Source organism: Egretta garzetta, unplaced genomic scaffold (assembly GCF_000687185.1).
Source record: "Egretta garzetta isolate BGI_Z169 unplaced genomic scaffold, ASM68718v1 scaffold35, whole genome shotgun sequence".
Taxonomy (NCBI): Eukaryota; Metazoa; Chordata; class Aves; order Pelecaniformes; family Ardeidae; genus Egretta; species Egretta garzetta.
This window is the reverse complement of record NW_009259730.1, coordinates 462,101-472,477: the sequence shown is the minus strand read 5'-3', so window position 1 is coordinate 472,477 and position 10,377 is coordinate 462,101. Positions and strand designations below refer to the sequence as shown.

At 47.1% G+C, this 10,377-nt stretch overlaps 1 protein-coding gene across 1 annotated transcript in view; it reads right to left on the bottom strand.

Moving 5' to 3' along the window:
* Window positions 1-7,021: 7,021 nt before the first annotated feature.
* The window catches only part of DSG2 (desmoglein 2), a 17,043-nt gene continuing 13,687 nt past the window's right edge, over window positions 7,022-10,377 (bottom strand). Inside the window, exons 14-16 of the mRNA XM_035894953.1 lie at window positions 10,143-10,377; window positions 7,177-8,044; window positions 7,022-7,137 (exon numbers count right to left, since the gene is read on the bottom strand). The exon at window positions 10,143-10,377 is cut by the window's right edge and continues 101 nt beyond it. Coding sequence (XP_035750846.1) covers window positions 7,022-7,137; window positions 7,177-8,044; window positions 10,143-10,377 — 1,219 coding nt within the window. The remainder of the gene's footprint in view (window positions 7,138-7,176; window positions 8,045-10,142) is intronic.

Below are 10,377 nucleotides of genomic sequence, written 5' to 3'. Positions count from 1 at the left end.
TAAGGAAAATGTTCATGTGGGAGAAGACCTGTGTTCAATTCCATCCTATCTTCCCTTTCTTTGGTAAGAGTATCCTAAATAACAGCTTCAAGGATGCAGTAAGGTCACTCTGCTTGGTCTTGTTTCACATGGTATCAAATATTTAAATTCTCATTACAGCAGGTAAACAGCCATAGCAGATCTCAAGGGCCTGTCCTGAACAAGGTGTGAGAATGATCCCCAACCCCTTGTTCAGGACACGTCCTTGAGATCTTCTGTGGCTGTTTACCTGCTGTAGTCTGGGCTTCATCTGCCCCAGCTGACAGGCATTTATCCAAAGTGCAGTAAGCTCAACTACTAACTAATTCCACTAGCACCACCCGTTAGGGTGGTATTTAATCTGGAAGAAGGTATTTGGGGCATTTAAGGGGCAATCACACTTTTATCCATCTGACACCAAGTCTAATTTGCTTGTTTAACCTCAACTACTAACTAATTCCACTAGCACCACCCGCTAGGGTGGTATTTAATCCGGAAGAAGGTATTTGGGGCATTTAAGGGGTAATCACACTTTTATCTATCTGACACCAAGTCTAATTTGCTTGTTTAAGAGATGCCTGAAAAACCTCACACAGAACTCTGTAATGGGTATGGTTTGGTTTGTTCGTGTTAGAGAAAAAATATTTTATTCCAGTAAGGCAGAGCATAGGGAGGAGGAATAGCCCCTCTCCAAGTTACCAGGACTATGGAAAATTAAGTATTTGTAGGGATCTGTATTTCGGCTCTCCCACACCTTGCTTACAGGAACAAAACAAAGGCAGGATGGATGACAAAGAAGCTTTTCTTTAACAGATCTATTATTTTGACAGTACCTCTCTGGGGCCCTGACTCAAAAGGAGCATGAGAGGTTTTGTCTTTCCTGCTGTTGCAAAAATCAAGCTTGCTGGCTATGGGACAAAAAGTGTTAGGTGTATCGCAGGATGATAAATGGCAAAAGGGCGAGCGGCCCTAGGCAACGGAGCGAGTCTCTCCCTCCCAGCACTGGCTGTGTTGTCAGATGTGAGTTGTATCAGGTGCAATGCATCATCTGGGAGACGTGATTTGGCTCTATCTAAAAGCTGATGGCCATAAGGACATAATTCCTTCTACTTGGAAGCTCTGCTTTTAGTTTTCTTTTCAGGAAAGGATGAAAGGAGTAATTGGTAGTTCCTGCAGATTAAAAAAAAATAAAAATCTGCCTTACGTGAGAAAGGAGTTTTTCACAAGGGAAAGAAATCAAGGGAACTGAGGAAAGTGCCAGCGTGGGTGGCAGGAGAAGGCGGCAAAGGCAACCAGCCAGACCAGAGGTCACCTGGGGAGGCTAGGGCAGTCCTGTCCCTGCTACCCAGCCCAGGGCACTGCTGCAGCCCGTGCCCCGCTGCTGCCCCGTGCCATGTCGCTGCCACCAAGCTGCTCCCAGCAGCTCAGCATCTGCAACCCTCTTGTGTTCCACAGCTTCTCCCAGATACCCCATCCCCAGCGGGAGAAGGGTAGTCGGGTGCTGTGGGGGGCTCTATTCCAGGCCTGAGGGAGAGCTGTCGCTTGGTACTGGCACTGTCCTCTCAAACTCCTGCGCTCCCCCAGGGTTTAAACTTTAGCCATGCTCCAAAGATCTTGGATAATCATTAGCCAGGGAATCAATCCAGTTTGTTGCTTAATCGCTGGGGAGTGATATCTCATGTCTGAGTTTTATTTGCTAGAGATAACAGATCTAAGAGAAATGTTCTGATGAAACATTTGAATTGTAGGTCAGAAACCAGCGTGGAGCTGAGGTGGGAGGGCTGTAAACCCTCCTGCCCTGGCGCCCTGCAAAACAAACTGTTTGCCACGCAGTTTTCCCCCAGCGCATCTGCAGCACCTTCTTGGAGGCATGCCCATCGGTCGGCTGAAGACACTTTCTGTTACACAGTCCAAAAAAATGAGTTTCAGGGCAATTTTAAAACCAATGCTATCACTTTGCACACATATTTCAGTAACTAAAAGAAAATAATGAGGTAACTAGAGGGAACATCTGCACGGTGTGAATCCCTCTCTCCCCGGGCTTCCCCAGTAAATACAAGGTAATGATGGAAGTTTCCCTCAACATTTGGCAATTCAAAAAATTCACTTAGTATTAAATAAAAACGCAATTTTCAGCTGTGGCCCTTATTCTCATGCCCCCTTTCATTACAGCCTCAGTGGCTCCATGAATGGGGAGCTGTAAAAATGAGGATAACCTCCCCACAATCCCCCCCATGCAACAGGGGATCAGGTACCCAGCCCTGCTCTGCCTCAAAATTACACGCACAGCTTTGCCTACTTTGGTGTTTCTTCCAGCTGCGGAAATGAGGACATGATGCAGTGAGGATGATGACACGGGGCACTGGTACCAAATACAGGTACAGCTTATTTTGTCTGTGTCCTTGGACTGCAAAACCCAAGACCCTCCAGCAATCGGTACTGCCTGGGAATTGTCCTTCATGGCAGGCAGCAGAAACACAGACACGACGATGCTCTCTGCCCGCAGCACCTGAAATTAAATAACGTTCTCATTTTGGGAGCAACTTTCAGCATCTGTTCTGCATAGACTGTAATGCCACCTATCCCCTTCTTGGAAGAAAGTGGGGGGGGAGATACTAAGTTTGATTTTCAGCTGCCAAGGTGCGGACCACTAGCATGTGCTGGGGAGCCTTAACCCCCTGCAGTGCCAGCTCCTGAGGTGAGGCCACCCAGAGAAACTGGGAGCTGGAGACCGCAGCCTCTTTGCGTAGCTACGTTTGTGCCATTGTTTCTTGGCAGAGGCTCTCACAGGAGGGCTGGGGCACTGGGCATGGCTTATCTGGCAATCAGGGCCCTGCCCCGCGTTAGATTTTTATTCAGAGACTGCTCTCTCTGCAGGGAGAGCAAAAGGCCCCATTTCTCCTCATCCAGTCACCTCCTTGATCTACTGTCCATTTGCCTCAGGTGACTGCTGTCCTGTTCTCCCTTGATATTGAGCCTCTCCTGGATCGCGCCAAGAGTCCTTTTTGTCCAGTATCCCACCATCATCAGTCACTGTATGGGGATGCCTAGGAAAGAAAGTCTCCCCGCCATGACTCTCATCTGTCAGGTTTCTCCAGAGCTGGAAGCCATTTCTGTGTATTCAGTAACCCTCAGTGGCTTGCTTTTCCATGCACTTGTGCCTTGAACCTGCGCAAAGTCCGCCACTCACAGCAGCTTTTGGAATGGAGGGTGCGCTTCAGCCACAGGCGTGGGGCAGGAGATGTGGTGCCTGTTCCCACATGGAGCACCCTGGGCTGGGAGAGCGGTGGATTCAAGTCCCTCCAGGAAAGGCAAAAAATCCTGAGTCCTTACCCATGCTCTGACCCTGCCACCCCCAGCTATGACACATGGCGCTGTGCCAGCCCCACCACTGGGCTCCAGCACCATCGGTGTGGGCAGGGCTGGGGTACATGCGCTCGCAAGCTGTGGCCCCCAGGCCAAAGCCTGCGCAGGCCCAGATGAGCAGGAGCCATTTTTCTTGTCATGCCAACAAAACCAGGTCCCATAAGGGGCCTGCCCCGCAGCTCGGCGTGCGCTGGCAGATTTTGTGTGATGCACTGAGCACCCACAGCACCTCAGGCACCAAGGGCCTGGCCTGCCTGGCTTGTCTGCTCCAAGATGGGCTCACAAACTGCACCCGACTGGCACACTCAGCCCCTGCGGGACCTGTTCAGCCCAGCCACGTGTCCTCACAAATGGAATTTGACACAAATTCCACCCCCCCGTCCCGAGATTCTCACCCAGGTTGGTTCACCTGGAGGAGTGTGTTCAAAAGCCTGTGCCGGTGCCAGGCAGAGGGCAGCTTTCCTGCGCACACTTCAGAGGAGCAGATGGTTGTCGCTGCCTTTTGAGTTCACGGGGGGCTCAGAGGCCACCAGGAGGGAGAAGGGGCCAGTAAGAGAAGAGAGACAGAGCCGGTAGCTCTGCTACCACAGCACAAGCAGAGGGAGTGATGCATTTTTGGGATGCCTCATGGCCATAAACACTTACCATCACTCTCCTTGGGAGAGCAGCCGATTTATTTAACTTTTAAAAAAAACCAGATTTACTGCTGATAACCTTGACAAGCTTTAAGCCTTTGATGGTGGACGACGGTTGAATTCCCAGGAAAGAACAGAGCCTGGAAGAGATCATCCTGTCCTGCAAGGTCTTGCCTGGCTCCAAGCATAGACCAAGGCACGACACAGGAAACACTTTCTCATGGGCGCTCGGGACAGGCGCTCCTCTTGCCCTCCTGCTGGGGACAGCTGCATCCTTGTCGTGGCATGCTGGTTCGTACTCGTGGAGTCTGACATAGTGAGGATCCGCACAAAAAAGGGATCATGGAAGAGAAGAGTGGATAGAGTCCCTGTCACACTGGTATTTCAGTGGAACCGTGCTCTGTTCTTCTCAGATAAGAGAACTACAGACACTGTTTTTACTTTTGAAGTCAGAGTGAGGCGTCTCCCGCACAGATAAGCGTCTAGGACTAGTCCTGGTCTCAGGGTTATCTAGTGGTGGTTTCCATTAGTTCTGGTCTGCACATTCCTCCCACCAGCCACCACCATTTACAAAACACAGCTCCATTAGAAGTGACTTACTTAATCTGATGGATGTTCTGCCAGCATTAGCACATGCTGATAGCATCTGAAGTCTTGGTACAAGACTAAGCCACATAATGGAGATTCACTCTTCACGAATCTATTCAAACAGACCCTTTGCAGCACTAAAAAGCCTGCGATGAAAGTTTATATGTAAACAATACACACGAAGTCAGGATTTCTGTGACAGTCTTGACTTACATCTATGGTTCCATGATCCGCTCCTGGATGTTATATGTTTTAGCAACTATAAAACTGAGGCAGTATTTTATGCCATGTTGTCTGAAGTATAAACTGATTAGAAGAGTAATCAGTTTCCAGCAAGCAGTAGCCCAGTAAATCTGTGGATGCTGTTGTCTTGTATCAAGTTCTTACAGAATTTAGTGCACTTAACCAGCAGGCAGAATTCACATTTTTTTTTCAGAATCTGTGAGTTAGGAGGACCCCAACTTACATCCGTATCTTTCAGATATTTCTTCAGGCTGTCTGGGAAATCCCAATCCTCATTCTATCTTTAAGCTTTTTATTTGCAGTAGGAAAGTCAGTGTTTTCACTGGGGTAAAACTGAATGAAGAATAAAAAATAAAAAAAAAAAACCAAAACAGTGGAGTTCTTTATTTTTAAGATTGCATAAAACCACAGAAATACTCCATTAAAAAGTCAGAAATAAGTTCACTCCCTCTAACTGCAGGAAAAAGTGGTGACCACTTAAAACTGCATGCTTGCTTCAAAGTAAATACACATACTTTAAAAATGAAGTTTAAGAGATAAATAACCAACAGGTCCAAGCAAGCAAGTAGTTTGGTTTTCTTGGAAGTACTCCTCCACTTAATGTAATGGCCCATCTGTCAAGATGCACCCCGTTGAGCGCAGCCATAGTTCCTACTTTTTGTGTTTATGTTTTTGAATCAACTTTTACATCCTTATCAGTAAAATCAAATACACTGAAAGCATTTCCAGTCAAATGCAAAACACATTCGTGAAAAACATAACACTGCAGCTGCAGGAAAACTCAGGAGAGATGGAGGCAACCAGAAAGCTCTACAGGTGCATGAACTTTGCATTACCATATGACCAGCTTTGCTGATTTTACAGGTATGAGATAAATGCAGTACCAATACCTAACCTAAAATATTTCTTCCTACTCTGACAAAACATGTGGCGTGTATGGCTATAAAATTAACTTTAAAATGTTTCCAACTGCATACAAATATAAATATTTACATGTGCATATATACATAGTGCCAAGCGGTATGCAGTACTCTCTTCTGCTTTTACCACATAAACTGCATGGAAAGAAAAGTAATTCTAAGTGCTGCAGAATTATAGGGCGCTTTCTCTTCTCTTGTCAGAGCTAAGGAAAGCTGTGGTTATATGGCATTACATGGAGCACCCTAGCTCTGCTACTGGAGCCAGCAGAAAGACAGGAGCATGCCTGCACACATGCACACACACCCCCCCGGCTGCATTTCTGTGCTTGTATCTCTGAGTTCACAGACAGAATTAAAATCACTTAGTTAACTGCACTTGTAAATGAGATCCTACAGATATCTAAGGGCCATAAACTGCTAGCAAAGCCACTGACTGAACCTCCGGTTCTAAAGCTAAGGTAAGTTTTGGCCATTTCTCAGCACATTATTAAAGGACCAATTAGGAGCCAAAATCTGTATGATACAAATGCTTATGTGTCCATGTCAGCCTAGACCCACACCAAGTAATGGAATTTTACATCGAGGTACCAAAAAAATTGCGGTTCTCAGCTTTTTTGCTTCTTGCTCTCTTTAACCCCTGTGCTAATCTGCAAGTATTGATTGCTTAAGTACAAAGGCTGATAACCCGAAGTTATGACATCCCTCCAGGAGATCAACGCACCACTGCCCGGAGGACGTACTGGCTTTGGTGGCCTGGGCTTCTCAGGGAGGAGAGACTCCTTAGCAATTCACCAAGGTGCAGAGATCTGCAGCTGCAGCTCATCGGGAGCTGTCCTGGCCCATGGGGTAACAGATGGCAAACATGCAATGAGAAACTGATGCCCCTTGGGGGGAGGGACGACACGACACTTCAGCAGATACACTGAACAGCAGTTCAGAAACCTAACTTGTGCTTTGCATGCTACTATCCATCACTAGATTTTAGACTTTTTTTTTTCTGCTTTCCCATAATTATGCAGCTGTGGTTATGTGGTATTATTACACTAACTGAATAATAAAAAGCAATTATAAAAATAGCAAACAAGGAAAAAAATATGCTTCTTGGTCATAATCCTTATTTATACAAACTACCGCAAGTGAGTCCATGTCATTCTGACAGCTCCAGCAAATTCCGGTCTCAAGAAAAAGCCCGCGGCGAGATGCACACTGACAGAAGGGTGTTGGACACCAGCACCCTTGCAAGGGGCGAGGCTACGAGCGAGTGTACTGCACCGTGCTGTATTTGGTGACCCTGGAAGACTTGCTCAGTGTGGCACTGGCAGGAGGTGGCCTCTCTAAGTTGGAGCCCGCCTGGTTCATCAGGGAGTCTGTGACCAACACGTGCTCTTGCCTTCCTGAGCCGGCACCCACTGCCTGTTCAGCTCTGCTCTGCACCCCTGAGGCTGTCACCACCCTTTCGTTCACCACCATGCTGCACTCCTCTGCCAAAGCAGGGAGGCTGAGCGAGCCCTGCTCTGCAGCAGGCACAAGCACCCTCTCCCGCTCCCTCACCACAACATATTGGGAGTCGGGGAGATCCTGAACCGTCAGGCCTCTTGGCCCAGCGCCCTCTGACTTTACCATCGTCTCCGTAACCACTACATTACTTCCATGCGGCAAGTCAGGGATTTCTACCATACCCTGCAAGCTTGATGCGGGTGCCAGCACTCTCTCTGTCACCACTACGTTCTCCTTAAACTGGGGGTCTAGAAAGACAGTGGCCGAGCGGGCAGGAGCCCCTGCAGAGTAGGATGTTTCCGTCATGGTGAAATTGGTCTCCGTGTGGGCTGTGGGAAGGGACCGGGTGTCATGGTGCCCAGAGCAGGATGCAAAGGCTGTTTCTGTAAGCACCTCCTTGGACACAGTCTCTTCTCCTGTGCCACCACCTGTGTGCACCAGTAGGGTGGGCTGGAAGCAGCTGCCTGAGGCAAAGGCTTGTTTGGAGCTGGAAGCATTTTGCTGATCTAAGAACTGCGACTTTGTGCCATTAAGACCGAAACCTGATTCATTCCTGGAACTACTGTCTTTCATGCTGATGGGTCTGCCTATGCAGATTTCTGCTAGAGTCTTAAATTTATCTCCTAAATCATCAAGAAAGTGGTCGTCAAGATCACCCTCAATAAAGCTGCAGCAGCCAATGGAGCCGTGGGGGGAGCCTGACTCTCCCTGGGAATAAACCAGGAGACAGTCGTTTGCAGCTTGTGCTTCATCTTCATCCGCAAAAGAGACAGCTTTCTACAGACAGAAAACAAAAGCAAGCAGAAGTTCATTAGCGTCAGCTGTAAACTCAATAAATCTGAAAAATCAGGAATGCTTAGTCAAAAAGGTTAAAATAAAAAAATGTAACTTGAACCCACAGAAACTGTCAACCAACCAAGGTAGTACCCCAAAAGTGGTTTTTGCTTTTTCGAAGTAAGTCTGAACTTCACAGTACGCTTGATAAGAAAAAAAAATCTGAAATTAAATTGAAAACCCTGGGTACTATCACCACCTGCTGCTATTCCCACCAGGAATTGTGCCATTTGTGATACTGCTCCATCCTCACAAACAGATTGCTTTTATCTTGGTTCAGTGAATGAACTCTATCTGTAACTAGGTGCTTGTGGGAGAGTGTCAAAACCATGCCTGAGAGTATCCCAACATTTAAACATACGTTTAATGAGTACATGCTGACATATCATTACCTGCCACGGCCCTTTTCACCAGCATAGCCTGCAGGATGACACTAAAAGAGCCCAACAGCAAACAAATCACAAAGTTAAATGGCTTGGTAAGTATGGGAACATAGTCCTGCATATAAATTTTTAGGCCCTATGCATGACACTTAGCAACAAAGAGGGCTCACGGGTTCTGACGATAGTGCTTCCAGGGCCAGCTCAGTCTGAAAGCAGTGTCTGCAATGGATTTGCTGCCAGTGCTAGCACAAATATCTGTGTACATGCTTGCACCAGCTCCAGCTCCAGGAGTGAAGACAGCCAAATCCTCTGGGCCTGCCGAACCTGCTTTACTTTTAATATGGTTGCTGGCTTGTGCTCAGAACTACATTTCTGCCACATTTGAAGTTCTGGAGTGTGTATTAGCTCAGGCATCTGTGTAACGTTGTATATATCCAGACCCAAATTGACTCCTCTGTTTACCTGTGTTTGATCCTGGAAGTAGGCACATTACCCGAGATGCTTCTACAAAAATCAGCACACGTCTGAAACTATTTGGTTTAGTAACTTGTCTGGGTTGTTGGTTTTTTTTTCCACTGTAATCTGAGATATTTTAGCCACCCAGAAGTTGTAAAGATTCCTCTAGTATAACCTCTACAAAGCCCTCCTGCAGGACTTCAGCAGGCAGCTGTGCTTAAAGTATGTCTTAATATTAGGAAGCACAAAGAGTGGAAGGAAAGCAGAATTGCTACTGTCGCATCTGTTCACCCAGAAGACCAGTAGCTAGAGCGCTCAGGAGACATACAAGCTTAGCTCAAATCCTTCCCTGGCATGAGGTGGTGATTCAAAGCTGCACAGCTAGTCCCCTGCAGAACCCCATCATTAGCCAGCTGTGGGGTGTGAGGATGTTTTGTTTGTACAGGTGATGGACAATCCATACACTTCCTGGCACATGGGAGTGGAACTTCCACTATAAGGAGCTCACCAGCCTAAGGACTAATGATGCACAAAGAGGAATTGTTGCAAGGAGTAGGAATAGGCTAGTGGTCAATGGTTAGGTCACCAAAAAAAGTCAGAAAGGGGATTGCAACATGTGCCTTGCACCCTTCTGATAAACAGCCCTTTCCCAGGCTATTGGGCAAAGAGACAAGTCCAGATCCACTTATTTCATCAGCTACTTTGAAAATGCAGACCCACCCTCTACCGTTTGACATCTGTGGCTTATCTTTCAAAAACCTGCTCCACTATAATGCTCATAGCTGTGACTCATGATGAGTTGTAGGTACCTCCCTACAGGCCAGTTTAATGTGCTTGAGTCCCTAAGATTTATATCACATAGTCATTCTCGTGGCTTCTTCCTGGGCAAGGGGCTCCTTGGTCATTACTGAACCTTCTGGATCCCATTCCCAAGTACCTCCCTCGAGAGAAGGGTCTCGTTGTGGGAAATCTTTTAAGTACCCAGTGCTACAAGACTGAGCATTGTCTTAGTCTTAAGTCCCACATGTGAGCCTAACCCAAAAATCCTTAATGCCCCCACTTTACATGCACACAACGTTGGCCATTGTATCAGGACTGTTCATATACACATTATCTACTCATCTGTGTTTGTAATAACATGAACGGCATTTCATACCAAGTGTAAATATAAAAATGCTGTTATTTTTGGGTCATATGCTTACGTCACTGAAGTAGTCTCTTAAAAATTCTTCATTCATGGCTCCTGCTGCTCCTACTGTGACTCCTCCTGCAGCCACCACTGTCTTGCCTTCTACACGTGCCATGCCTTCAACTCCTGCAGCCGCCGCGGCTCCATACTCAGCACCAGAAAGGAGTTGTCTTTGCTCTTCCCATCTTTCCTTGGTAATAGTGCTGCATTGCTCTCTTACGTGAGAGGCAGAGCTGCATCCTCCTGCT